General features: G+C 46.7%; 1 protein-coding gene across 1 annotated transcript in view; it reads left to right on the top strand.

The window, feature by feature from the left end:
* The window catches only part of pnpla6 (patatin-like phospholipase domain containing 6), a 157,838-nt gene extending 144,753 nt beyond the window's left edge, over nucleotides 1–13,085 (top strand). The window contains exon 32 of the mRNA XM_087983348.1: nucleotides 7,566–13,085. Coding sequence (XP_087839474.1) covers nucleotides 7,566–7,640 — 75 coding nt within the window. The 3' untranslated portion in view covers nucleotides 7,641–13,085. The remainder of the gene's footprint in view (nucleotides 1–7,565) is intronic.
* The last annotated feature ends 1,174 nt before the right edge of the window (nucleotides 13,086–14,259 follow it).

Below are 14,259 nucleotides of genomic sequence, written 5' to 3'. Positions count from 1 at the left end.
ATGGAGTTTAGAAGGATGAGGGGGGATCTGATTGAAACTTACAGAATACTGAATGGCCTGGACAGAGTGGACATGAGGAAGATGTTTCTATTGGTAGGAGAGATGAGGACCTGAGGGTACAGCCTTAGAGTAAAGGGAAGGCCCTTTAGAACAGAGATAAGGAGAAACGTCTTCAGCCAGAGAGTGGGGAATCTATGGGATTCATTGCCACTGAAGGCTGTGGAGGCCGGGTCGTTGAATATAGTTAAAACAGAGATGGATAAATTTGTGATTGCCAAGGGGATTAAAGGTTACGGGGAGAAAGTGGAAAAATCAGATTAAAAACCAATCAGCCATGATCAAATGGTGGAACAGACTCGATGGGTCGAATGGCCTAATTTCTGCTCCTTTGTCTATGGTCTTCAATCATCACTGTCTGCTTCCTGCCAATTTTGACACACTACCCTGGATCCCATAGGCTCTCAGCTTCTTAGCTGGTCTGCCATGTGAGACCTTGTCAAAAGCGTTACAGAAGTCCTTGCAATTCCTGTTGAGATGAGAGGCATTGTTAGCCATTTCAGAGCGCATTTAAGAATCACCCTCATTGCAAATAGGCCTCGGGTCATGAAAATACCAGGTAAAAACAAGGACTGCAGATGCTGGAAACCAAGTCGAGATTAGTATGGTGCTGGAAAAGCACAGCAGGTCAGGCAGCATCCGGGGACCAGGAAACATTGACGTTTTGGGCAAAAGCCTTTCATCAGGAATAGAGGCAGGGTGCCTGCAGAGTGGAGAGATAAATGAGAGGGGGGTGGGGGTGGGGAGAAAGTAGCATAGAGTACAATAGGTGAGTGGGGGTGGGGATGGAGGTGATAGGTCAGAGAGGAGGGTGGGGGAGAGTAGCAAAGAGCACAATAGGTGAGTGGGGGTGGGGCTGGAGGTGATAGGTTAGAGAGAAGAGTGGAGTGGATAGGTGGAAAGGAAGATAGGCAGGTAGGACAGGATACCAGACCAGGTAAGGAGGACCAATTTACTTCCTTAAAGGACAGTAGTGAACCAGATAATTGTTATAAAAACAACTTTAAATTCCAAGTGTGGGAGAAGATTTATAGCTCAGGTGCTCGTTGTTCGCCGAGCTGGGAATTTGTGTTGCAGACATTTCGTCCCCTGTCTAGGTGACATCCTCAGTGCTTGGGAGCCTCTTGTGAAGCGCTTCTCTGATCTTTCCTCCGGCATTTATAGTGGTTTGAATCTGCCGCTTCCGGTTGTCAGTTCCAGCTGTCCGCTGCAGTGGTCGGTATATTGGGTCCAGGTCGATGTGCTTATTGATTGAATCTGTGGATGAGTGCCATGCCTCTAGGAATTCCCTGGCTGTTCTCTGTTTGGCCAAACAGTTATTGTGCATGATATCTCGCTGTTTTATTTATACAGTCAGATCAAGTTGCTGATCAGTTTTGGTCAGTCTTTAACTTCCACCTCCCAATATGCACAGAAGCATCGGGACTTGTCCTGTGACAGTGCTGCGAAACATTTGTCTTTTACCAGACTTGCAGCTAGACATGACCAGTTACTGCTGCTATGCTGCAGAAACCAAGTTTCACCCCACCTGCTGCAGAATTAAGCCCCTCTGTGCACAGCATACTGTGAGTACTGACTTACAACACTTGCTGCTTTCTAAACTGAGGAAAAAATTAAGACACTGTTTGTTTGAGACAACTGATCCAAGTTCTGTTGATGAAGCAAGACTGGAAAATTGTGATATAGCCCCCAGTGTAAACTAATGAGGCAGCCCTGAAGGACACAGATTAAAGACCATTGTGAGGCAACTAAAGAACATGTTCAAATTGTATCCACTGTAAGCATTGTCCGAGAAATGCATTCTTGACCACTTGGGGTTTATTTAAGCAGCAACATTACTTTAGGGGACTTGAATCAATCTATGAAATGTAGGAACATAAGGATTTGTTAATGTGATGAGAGTGAATGACTGGCAGCCAGGAGATGAACTAAATGGTTTCTGGCTGTGCTGTAATTAATTACTCAGAAGTTGAATGGAACTAATTAGAATAATCTACAGGAAGCTAACAAGGGAAAGTGAGAGACTGGGAAATAGAGAATAGAGATGAAATTCAACTTGTTGATAGCACTGGAGACTAACAGGCTGATGTATATCTGAAGATGCTGATGGTGATTTGAAGCCAGGGAACCAAGGAGCAGTGAATGATCACGCCAACACTGTGAAACCACTCTGTAAGCTAGAGTCAAGGAGTGTCTGAATAGAACAGATCTTGACAGCACACCTTGGGCTTGGAAATACTGCAGCAAGTGCTGACTTAATGAAGGTGGTTAACTAATTGTGAGGTTCTAGTCAACTAGGGGAAAGTGAGGACTGCAGATGCTGGAGGCCAGAGTCGAAGAGTGTGATGCTGGAAGAGCACAATAGGTCAGGCAGCATCCGAGGAGCAGGAGAGTTTTATCCGGGCTTATGCCCTTCCGTCAACTCTCCCACTACTCGGCTGCTGCCTGACCAGCTGTGCTTTTCCAGCATCACACTCTTCGACACTAAGCAAGTGAGATGACAGGTCAGCTTTGGTTTGGAAGGGGAGACCATAGGTGATGAACTGAGAGTTCGCAGTCAGATGTTTAACCATGAGTACCTGTATCAGTAGCAGCACTCACAGTGCCAGAGCCCCTGACTTAATGCTGCAGCAAGGCAGTAGTGACTAGGGGACTCTAGGGGTGATGCCAGTTTCCTCCATTAAAGGCTGTTTAAGAGCTGGTGCAGAATAGCTGTATCCCACACTGTAACCCCTCTGTAATTACTGTGCTAAGATGCTGTTTCTATTGACTCCTACACTGCAAGTAGGAGTCACATTCTCACAATAAAAGGAATCGACCATTTCTGGTTGAGAAGAGGGTACATTTCTTTAGTTTTGAATGGCCATGAATGGCCAGTCACTGAGTATGTTCAAAATTCAAATCACTTAGTGGCCACTGAGGCATTGAGGGATATAAGGAATGGGGTTTTATAGAAATGAGCAGTAAGCTTATTAAATGGTGGAGCAGGTTTGAAGAAGCTGAGTGCTGTCCTCCTGCTCCGGTTTCTAATGTTCATCGCTCATCGCAGTCCTGTCTTCAATTCTTGTTGATGAGGGAGATGTACTCATCAGGGTACCCAGCCTCTGTACTGTTGTTGTGGCCACGGTGTTGATCCACTCACCAGGTCAGTTTTTACTCATTACTGTATCCAAGAACATAGAACAATACAGCACAGAACAGGCCCTTCGGCCCACGATGTTGTGCCGAACATTTGTCCTCGCTTAAGCACCTATCCATGTACCTATCCAATTGCCGCTTAAAGGTCACCAATGATTCTGACTCTGCCACTCCCACAGGCAGCGCATTCCATGTCCCCACCACTCTCTGGGTAAAGAACCCACCCCTGACATCTCCCCTATACCTTCCACCCTTCACCTTAAATTTATGTCCCCTTGTAACACTATGTTGTACCCGGGGAAAACGTTTCTGACTGTCTACTCTATCTATTCCTCTGATCATCTTATAAACCTCTATCAAGTCACCCCTCATCCCTCGCCGTTCCAATGAGAAACGGCCTAGCACGCTCAACCTATCCTCGTACGACCTATTCTCCATTCCAGGCAACATCCTGGTAAATCTTCTCTGCGCCCTCTCCAAAGCTTCCACATCTTTCCTAAAGTGAGGCGACCAGAACTGCACACAGTACTCCAAATGTGGCCTAACCAAAGTCCTGTACAGTTGCAACATCACTTCACGACTCTTGAATTCAATCCCTCTGCTAATGAACGCGAATACACCATAGGCCTTCTTACAAGCTCTATCCACCTGAGTGGCAACTTTCAAAGACCTATGAACATAGACCCCAAGATCCCTCTGTTCCTCCACCTCACTAAGAACCCTACCGTTAACCCTGTATTCCGCATTCTTATTTGTCTTTCCAAAATGGACAACCTCACACTTGGCAGGGTTGAACTCCATCTGCCACTCCTCAGCCCAGCTCTGCATCATATCCAAGTCCCTTTGCAGCCGACAAGAGCCCTCCTCACTATCCACAACTCCACCAATCTTCGTATCATCTGCAAATTTACTGACCCACCCTTCGACTCCCTCATCCAAGTCATTAATAAAAATTACAAACAGCAGAGGACCCAGAACTGATCCCTGCGGACCTCCACTTGTAACTGGGCTCCAGGCTGAATATTTACCATCTACCACCACTCTCTGACTTCGACCGGTTAGCCAGTTTTCTATCCAATTGGCCAAATTTCCCTCTATCCCATGCCTCCTGACTTTCCGCATAAGCCTACCATGGGGAACCTTATCAAATGCCTTACTAAAATCCATGTATACTACATCCACTGCTCTACCCTCATCCACATGCTTGGTCACCTCCTCAAAGAATTCAATAAGACTTGTAAGGCAAGACCTACCCCTCACAAATCCGTGCTGGCTGTTCCTAATCAAGCAGTGCCTTTCCAGATACTCATAAATCCTATCCCTCAGTACCCTTTCCATTACTTTGCCTACTACCGAAGTAAGACTAACTGGCCTGTAATTCCCGGGGTTATCCCTATTCCCTTTTTTGAACAGGGGCACAACATTCGCCACTCTCCAGTCCCCTGGTACCACCCCCGCTGACAGTGAAGATGAAAAGATCATTGCCAACGGTACTGCAATTTCCTCTCTTGCTTCCCACATAATCCTAGGATATATCCCATCAGGCCCGGGGGACTTGTCTGTCCTCAAGTTGTTCAAAATGTCCAACACATCTTCCTTCCTAACATGTATCTCCTCTAGCTTACCAGTCCGTTTCACACTCTCCTCTTCAACAATACGGTCCCTCTCATTCGTAAATACTGAAGAAAAGTACTCATTCAAGACCTCTCCTATCTCTTCCGACTCAATACACAGTCTCCCACTACTGTCCTTGATTGGACCTACCCTCGTTCTCGTCATTCTCATGTTTCTCACATACGCATAAAATTCCTTTGGGTTATCCTTGATCCTATCCACCAAAGATTTTTCATGCCCTCTCTTGGCTCTCCTAATCCCTTTCTTCAGGTCCCTTCTGGCAATCCTGTATCCCTCCACTGCTCTGTCTGAATCCTGTTTCCTCAACCTTATGTAAGCCTCCTTCTTCCTCTTTACAAGACATTCAACCTCCCTCGTCAACCAAGGTTCCCTCACACGACCATTTCTTTCCTGCCTGACCGGTACATACAGATCAAGGACATGTCGTATCTGTTCCTTGAAAAAGTTCCACATTTCCCCGACAGCCTATGCTCCCAACTTATGCTCCTCAGATCCTGTCTTACAGCATCGTAATTACCCTTCCCCCAATTGTAAAACCTACTCTGTTGCACGCACCTATCTCTCTCCATAACCAAGGTGAAAGTCACAGAATTGTGGTCACCATCACCAAAATGTTCACCCACTAACAAGCCCATCACTTGTCCCGGTTCATTACCGAGTACCAAATCCAATATGGCCTCCCCTCTGGTCGGACAATCTACATACTGAGTTAGAAAAGCTTCCTGGACACACTGCACAAACACCGCCCCATCCAATCTACTTGATCTAAAGAGCTTCTAATCAATATTTGGGAAGTTGAAATCGCCCATGACTACGACCCTGTGGATTCTGCACCTTTCCAAAAACTGTTTCCCAATCTGTTTCTCCACATCTCTGCTGCTATTGGGGGGCCTATAGTAAACACCCAACAAGGTGACTGCACCTTTCCTATTTCTGACTTCAGCCCATACTACCTCCAAAGGCAGATCCCCCTCGAACTGCCTTTCTGCAGCCGTTATACTATTTCTAATTAGCAACGCCACACCCCCTCCTTTTTTACCACCCTCCCTAATCTTACTGAAACATCTGTAACCAGGAACCTCCAACAACCATTCCTGTCCCTGTTTCCGTGATGGCCACAACATCGTAGTCCCAGGTACCGATCCACGCCTTAAGTTCACCCACCTTATTTCTGATACTCCTTGCGTTGAAGTATACACACTTGAACCTATCTCTGTGTCCGCAAGTATTCCCTGTCAGTGCTACCTTCTCCACAGCCTCCCTACACTCTTGGACATCCTGACAAACAGCTAGCCTACTTGCTGGACTACAAGTCCGGATCCCATCCCCCTGCCAAATTAGTTTAAACCCCCCCGAAGAGTGCTAGCAAACCTACCTCCCAGGATATTGGTGCCCTTCTGGTTCAGGTGCAACCCGTCCTGCTTGTACAGGTCCCACCTTCCCCAGAATGCAGTCCAATTGTCCAAATACCTGAAGCCCTCCCTCCTACACCATCCTTGCAGCCACGTGTTCAACTGCACTCTCTCCCTATTCTTTGCCTCACTGTCACGTGGCACCAGCAACAACCCAGAGATGACGACTCTGTCTGTCCTAGCTTTCAGCTTCCAGCCTAACTCCCTGAGCTCTTGAATGACCTCCCCACCTCTCTTCCTACCTATGTCATTGGTGCCAATGTGCACCACGACTTCTGGCTGCACACCCTCCCCCTTAAGGATTCTGAAGACACGGTCCGAGACGTCTCGGACCCTGGCACCCGGGAGGCAACAAACCATCCGTGAGTCTCGCCCATGTCCACAGAACCGCCTGTCCGTCCCTCTAACTAGAGAGTCCCCTATAACTAGCGCTCTCCTCCTCTCCCCCTTTCCCTTCTGAGTCTCAGAGCCAGACCTCACGCCACAGACCCGGTCACTGCAGCTTACCCCTGCTAGGCTGTCCTAAGCAATAACACTGAGTAGCTTACCTGTGAACTATAAAGTTAGGTTAGAGGAGGAGGATGGGAGGGAGGCCCTACTATGTATGGCCTGGGGTTTAGAACACACCCACTCAAATATATATCACTTACCTTCCCGACCAGCTCTGCGCTCCAACCTCACCTCCGCCCAGCTCGCGCCGCTCTCTGCTGAGAAAAGACCAGTATTGGCATCAGTACTGACCAGTTCTCGGGTAACAGTGAAGCTGATGGTCAGATGGATTGTTTTTGGCTCCAGCGGTTGGCAAGGCAGCATGAGTGTTGCCTGTTGTTATTGGCTGAAGTCTGAATATTGCTGAGTTCATTGTTGGGATAAGTTGGGGTGATGGGTGAGGCAGTGACTGAGTGATGTAGTGAATTGAGCAGAACTGTGGTTAGTTTTTAGTGTTTGGATGAAGTTGGAGATATTGGGCAGAGGGGCTATTTAGGGGTCAGGAGCACAGGGTCAATACATTATGGAATTATTATGGGACCATGTATTGGGGACTGGGAATCTGGTTCAGTTTTAAATTCACGAAAGCACTTGTGTGTTATAATCTTTTCCCCGATCCCCATGAACTCACCTTCCCTTCTGAAGCCAGGATCACACCATCCTAACCTCACAACCAAGCTGATGCTGACCCCTCTACCTCACCAACAAAAAGACCACGTGTCCTCCCATCAAATGCTCCTGTACTCTGTGAATGTCGATGTTGTGTCATACCTAATTGATATATCAGCCTGCCCTGTGGTGAATCTTTAATGAATTTATTTTCTTTCCCTACAGAATGAGCAGAACAATGTGAGGAATCGTAAACCTGGCAGCAGCCCCCAGCAAATCCCCAACTCCCAATCAGACTGATGCTTAAACTCTGTGTACTCAGCCTGGCCAGCAACTCCCACTTCAGTCATGGAACCCAGTGAAAGAAAGGGATTTACAACGTTATCCTGCTGAATAACAAACATCTGTTGCACTGGTCTCTGCGAGTGTGTTTTGGAGCATCACAGGGGCTGCTGATGTTCGGGTTTGCTGTGGATGCAGCGTGTCCTTCCAGCTTGAAGTAAAGTGAAGCTGCTGAATCCCTGTCCTCCTTTTCAATCAATTTTCCCCTCAGCAGAAAATCTTGCTGCTTGCTCCCAGTGCTTTAATTTTGTTTAAATTCCACGTGATTGGGACACTCGAGTGAGTAGATGGGTTTGCCAGCAGTTCTGTCCCCATGGGTTTGGGTTTCTGATGCTGTGCTAGCTTTAACCACATCCTGTCACTTGTTCCACTAACCTGGCTCTGTCCATTCTTTTAATGCAGATTTGTAGCAAACCAAAAAAAGAGCTTTTTTTTTTAAACCAGCACTCCCAATCACTTTTGGCACAGGCCAGTTTTGTTTAAACTCTCTGTTTAAACTGAGTGGGTGTTGTACAGAAACAGCACTACCGTAGCCAGTATCTTCTAACAGAGCTCAGTCTCCAGCTCTGTGTTCACAATCCATTAGCTATTCACTGAATTTACTGTCCTCAACTCCAGTTAGTACTGTCACAAGTGAGAGATTTAATGCTACACTGCTGTTATTGAACCACATCATGTGGATGAACTCCTGAGGAGATGATGGTTAAATTGCACTCAGATATTCCCCACTCAGTGTGAATAACCAAGTTCACTCCATGATAGATGCATTACAGATAGATAGATCTTATACATACATCTTACTCCATTCCATCCCTCTCCGTTCCCCATATTCAACCTTCCTTTTTTTTCCCAACCTGTGCCCTTCACCCTCTCTGCCTCTCCCCTACTAACCTCTTCCACTTTCACACTTGCTCACCAAACCCCTCTGCAGTCACCCAAGTTTGAAAGGGTCCAGATCCCTCTCCAGGTCAGTCTACTAAAACAATCAGTAATTGCTGACTGAGAATGAAAAGTGAAAATGTCGCACTCAATGGAAATCTCTCGACCTGTTTTGCTCAGCCTTCTTCCTATTCCTCAAACCCATGATTTAAATCAACACTAGCCCATCATTCCTGTCAATCTGTGGACAAGGAACAGTATCCAGCACGGAAATCTGTGTACAGCACAAAACTTAAAGGGGCCAACGGAAATCTGTGGAACAAGGAACAACAAACAGTGGAAGAAAAGCCAAACGCTGTGGATGCTGGGAACCTTGGAAGAGAGGACGAGTGCTGGAGAAATTCAGCAGGTTGTGCAGCATTAGTGCAGAGAAACAGGGTTAATGTCTTCAGTCCAGTATGTCAGTTCTGAAGAAGTCATACTGGTCTCTCAATGTTCACTCTGTTCTTCTCTCCATAGGTGCTACCAGACCTGCTGAGTTTCTCCAGTGTTCAGTGGTTTTATTTCTGTACAAAAGTCATTCAAACCAATGTAACAATCAAGGGAAGCCCAGATGGTACTCTGCTGCTTATGGCAATTTAATTGTGCAAACTACTAGGAGCTTCTCTCAGTTTCTTGAGTACAGATGGCCCTGAACTGTTCCAGGGGTAGGACTGTACCTCCATAGTACAGGAAGGCTTTGCTGAGCTACTGATGGTTATAATGTGATCGTTTACTAAGATTCGTTTTTCTTTTGGCACTGATAATGTAACTGAAATGTTTAATTTTTGTACAATCAATTGTTGCTGTTCAGCTATGTAATCACCTACACTGCCCTTAATCTGTGACTTTAATTGGTCACTTTATTCCCTCGACTTCCTCGAGATGCTGCTTGTTTTAGTCTGAAGAGCGGATGAGATTATGTTTTTGCAGACAGAGTCATGATGGTGTTCTAATAGATTTATTTGGAGGTGCAGAATCAATCTGCTGCAGGATTCACATGACCACAAACTGTCCAATCCTCATCCCCACAGCTGATAGGCTGAATATTCACCAATCAGACTGAACTCATTGAGTTTGTCCATTTAACAATTGGCAACCTGCTGACATTCCCAGGTCCTCCTGCCCCAGCCCAGCACCTGAATCTGAACACTAGCAGACTAATGAAAGGGCAGGCTCCATCACTGCTGCTTGCATCAATGTGAACTGAGCAGAGGGAACATTCAATGTCATTACTAGTGAATGAGAGGTTAGGACATGAAGCTGTCTATGGTCCCTGTCTGACTTTGAGAGGTCTGTAATATCAGTGACTGAAGTGTAGAGAAGGGGCACTGGAAAGGTTGGCCAATTTCAGGATTTGCCCTCAAGGCAAGTTGTTGGAACGGAGTGAGGGGGAAGGTTAATCTCCACCTCCTGTGCTATGCTTGATGTTGAGAGTAGGAGAAAGCCCCCCACCTTTTCCTCCGCTACATCGATGACTGTATCAGCGCTGCCTCGTGCTCCCACGAGGAGGTTGAACAGTTCATCCACTTTACCAACACCTTCGACCTCAAATTCACCGGAACCGTCTCAGACTCCTCCCTCCCCTTCCTAGACCTCTCCATTTCTAACTCGGACGATCGACTCAACATGGATGTTTACTATAAACCGACCAACTCCCACAGCTACCGAGACTACACCTCCTCCCACCCTGCCCCCTGTAAAAACGCCATCCCATATTCCCAATTCGCCGCATCTGCTCCCAGGAGGACCAGTTCCAAATCCATACAACCCAGATGGCCTCCTTCTTCAAAGACCGCAATTTCCCTTCAGACGTGGTTGACGATGCTCTCCACCACATCTCCTCCACTTCCCGCTCCTCTGCCCTTGAGCCCCGCCCCTCCAACCGCCACCAGGACAGAACCCCACTGGTCCTCACCTACCACCACACCAACCTCCAGATACATCGTATCATCCGCCGTCATTTCCGCCACCTCCAAACGGACCCCACCACCAAGGATATATTTCCCTCCCCACCCCAATCAGCATTCCGGAAAGACCACTCCCTTCACGACTCCCTCGTCAGATCCCCAACCTCCACTCCCGGCACCTTCCCCTGCAACCGCAAGAAATGCAAAACTTCCGCCCACACCTCCCCCTTTACTTCCCTCCAAGACCCCAAGGGATCCTTCTATATCCATCAGAAATTCACCTGCATCTCCACACACATCATTTACTGAATCTGCTGCACCCGATGTGGCCTCCTCTATATTGGGGAGACAGGCCGCATACTTGCGAAACGTTTCAGAGAACACCTCTGGGACACCCAGACCAACCAACCAACAAGGACATGCAGGTCCTTGGCCTCCTGCATCGCCAGACCATGGCAACACGATGCCTAGAGGAAGAGCGCCTCATCTTCCGCCTAGGAACCCTCCAACCACAAGGGATGAATGCCGATTTCTCCAGCTTCCTCATTTCTCCTCCCCCCACCTTATCTCAGTCCCAACCCTCGAACTCAGCACCACCTTCCTAACCTGCAATCTTCTTCCTGACCTCTCCGCCCCCACCCCCTCTCCGGTCTATCGCCCTCACTTTAACCTCCTTCCACCTATCGCATTCCCAACACCCCTCCCCCAACTCCCTCCTCCCTACCTTTTATCTTAGCCTGCTGGGCACACCCTCCTCATTCCATTTGGATGTTGAGACTCCTTGATACAGATAATGGGTTCAGAAGGAGAGGGAGGGTTCGATTGGTTTGCTGTGATGTGCTTCACCCCAAGCAACAAGCCAGTTATGAGCTTTCTGTTGGCAGTGCTGGAGAGGGTGGGCAGTACGTGAAGATGGAAAGAAGACTGAGGAGGAATGGTAGTGATGGGAATGAAAGTGGTCAGGACTGCAACAACCCCAACCTCGCTAATGTTGGCCACCCTATATGAGCAGAAGTCAGTTATAGCAGATTAAGTACCTGCTGGTAGACCAAGAGGTAGATGTAATCATTTTCTCTCTTCCCTGACTCTTAGTTTGGAATTAGTGTGCCTGTTCTGTCGTTTGGAGATGTTTAGGTAGCAGAGGCACAGCGGTCTGCACCAGCTCATTTATTATGCTGTTCTCCTCCTGTTTAATCCTCTGGACCAGAATAAATGTAACTATAACTTCCTTAACCTTCCTGCTGTTGGCTTGTTTGAGAACGGTGAAGCTGCCTTCCTGGCGAATGTTTTGATAGCACACCTTGTCAGTAGCCATCTCGCTGAGGCGTTGTTCAGTAAAACCATTCCAGGACACTGCAGAACAGAAGCGACCTTCCTGTAGGGCCCTTTCCAAATTAGACTGGACATGTGCAGAGTGACTCCCTCTGGTACATTTGAGTGTCAAAGGGAAAACAATGAGTAAGGTTATAATGAGTGTTGAGCTGCTGTGGAAAATTAGCTGCAGCTTCAGTGATGGGGATAATGTTTGTAGCCTGTACTTGCCTTTTTGAAGTGAAGTCTATGCATCGAGCCTGTTGTACCCTAGGAAGCTATAATGTTTGGATGTTCCAACATTTCAGTATTATGTGAAGAGACTTCACCCATATTAATACAGTAAAGGGAGATAGGCTGTCAAAGCTTTTCATGTTCTGCTCGTCAGGATGGATTTGTTAGAACACCAGATTTGAGTAGCAAGTTATCCTGTTTTCGCTAGATCAGTATAAATGGTTGTCCCATTTGAAATTTGCTATTCTTGTGATTATATCCTGATGGGTGTAATATGAGAAGCTTGCACAGTGTGTCTCCCTTTACAATAGTAATAGGATTCTGTTAGGTTATTGTTCATGGACTGAGTTGAGTGTCGGTGCCAATCTGAATTGAGGCCATTGCAGATAACTACATAGATAAAAGCAGCCCTTGGCTCCTGAACTTGGGGTTTTCATTTTCGTTCAGCTATCTGACTGCTACAGTGAGCACAGCACAGTAAGACCAGGCAGCACCAACAAGGTACTTTCCTCTGGAAACAGCAAGTCATGGCCATCCTGGTGGTATAGGGGCTGTTGGCATGTGACACTCATAGTAACTGTCCCCTTTCTTGCTCAGTATTAAGTGCAGGTGGTTTGCTGCCCCCAGTCAGAGGCTGCTAGGTTGCACTAGTAACACTATACTGTGGATAAGGTGGGGTGGGCAGACTGGGCACAACTGTAACCAAATACTGAGATGTTCTCAGCAACATTGCACAGACAAAATCCAGCAGACCCTTGAGATTCTTGCACCTCCAACACTAGTAAAACTAACAATGCAATTTTCAGTTGAACTTTGTTTAACCTGCTATTGGCACTGGTCAGTAATGGATGTTAAATAATTCTGTGCATTTTTGTAGTTTTTATCATTTGCAATGATTAACATGAGATTTATTTCTAAAGTTAGTCAGCAATATAATAAGTCATTGACTAGCAGATGTCACAAATTCTGATGGTTGAATATTTAAAGGAAGTAATGGTATTAAATACAATTAATCTATTTACTGCTAGAACTTTCCTGTACTCTCTCTGTGTTGTCATTTTTCTAAAATTTCCTTTAATTCAAATCTAGTTTTGGTCATTTCACTATCTCATCAACAGTGTGGAAATCTATCCCTAGTGTTGTTCAGTCAGTAGCAGGTACCATGCGGGACAGGATAGGGTCTCCCTGACTCACTTCTCAAATCCACCCTCCAAGACTTTAGAGCTATTTATTGATACAGTTTGGTTCAGATCTAGAAAGCTTCTCCTGTGTGTGGTTTATTGCCAGTCCCACAGTCCATTGCTACAGAAGACCATCACTGCTACCTTTATCTCAAAGGGTTGAGCATAAGCCTTTGGTGACATGGTAGTATTCCAGCCTCTGAGGCAGGAGGTGCAGGATTTGAACTCTGCTCGAGACAGTGCCAGCAGGTAGAGAACAGAGCTTCTGCTCTTTGTTTGAGGCTGATGTCCAGCAGCCTCTCTGTATTCGGAGAAAGATGTGAGACAAACTGAGAATGGCATCCCCAGACTGACCAGCATGTGAATCCTCCCACTGCCTCACACCACTTCCCAAAGAGAACTATGAATGTACAAAGGTGTAACTGGGTGACAAGATAGAGGAATTAACTCCAAGTATTGAGCGCGAGCACTCGATAGCAGTTTTAAAATCGAAAATGCCTTGTTTCTCATCCAGTTTGTCGGGCTCTGGACTGACAAATGAGAGTTATGTCAGGTGCTGGTGAAGGTTTGGGTAAATGGGCTGATTGGAGGCGTGGGTGCTCCCTCCAAGGCCTGGAGTTTGAGACAGTTTGTTTCTGCCTGTTCCCAACAATGTTTATTGATGCCTTTGTGAATTTTGTCTGTCTCCATTTTGCTTGGTCACAAGTCAGGCTCGCCCATGACTCTGGGATCTTTGGTACCTCTCCAATACTGAGGTACTCTGTTGTAGATTGGCCAAGTCTAAGTAAGGAAGTAGCAACCTCCCATATTCCTGCTTGCAATTAAACGATGTTAGCACTGCTGTCTCACAGCACCACTCACCAGCCTTGGGCAACTGTCTGTGTGAAGTTTGCACATTCTCCCCTTGTCTGCGTAGGTTTCCTCCCACAGTCCAGAGATGTGCAGGTTAGGTGAATTGGCCATGCTAAGTTACCCATAGTGTTCAGGGATGTGTAGGTTAGGTGCATTAGTCAGGAGTACATG

Source organism: Chiloscyllium plagiosum, unplaced genomic scaffold (genome assembly GCF_037043375.1).
Source record: "Chiloscyllium plagiosum isolate Xiang-an unplaced genomic scaffold, Cpla_swu_hap1 HiC_scaffold_45, whole genome shotgun sequence".
In the NCBI taxonomy this organism is placed as follows: Eukaryota; Metazoa; Chordata; class Chondrichthyes; order Orectolobiformes; family Hemiscylliidae; genus Chiloscyllium; species Chiloscyllium plagiosum.
Note: the sequence above shows the minus strand (reverse complement) of the source record. Positions and strands in the feature narration are given on the sequence as shown.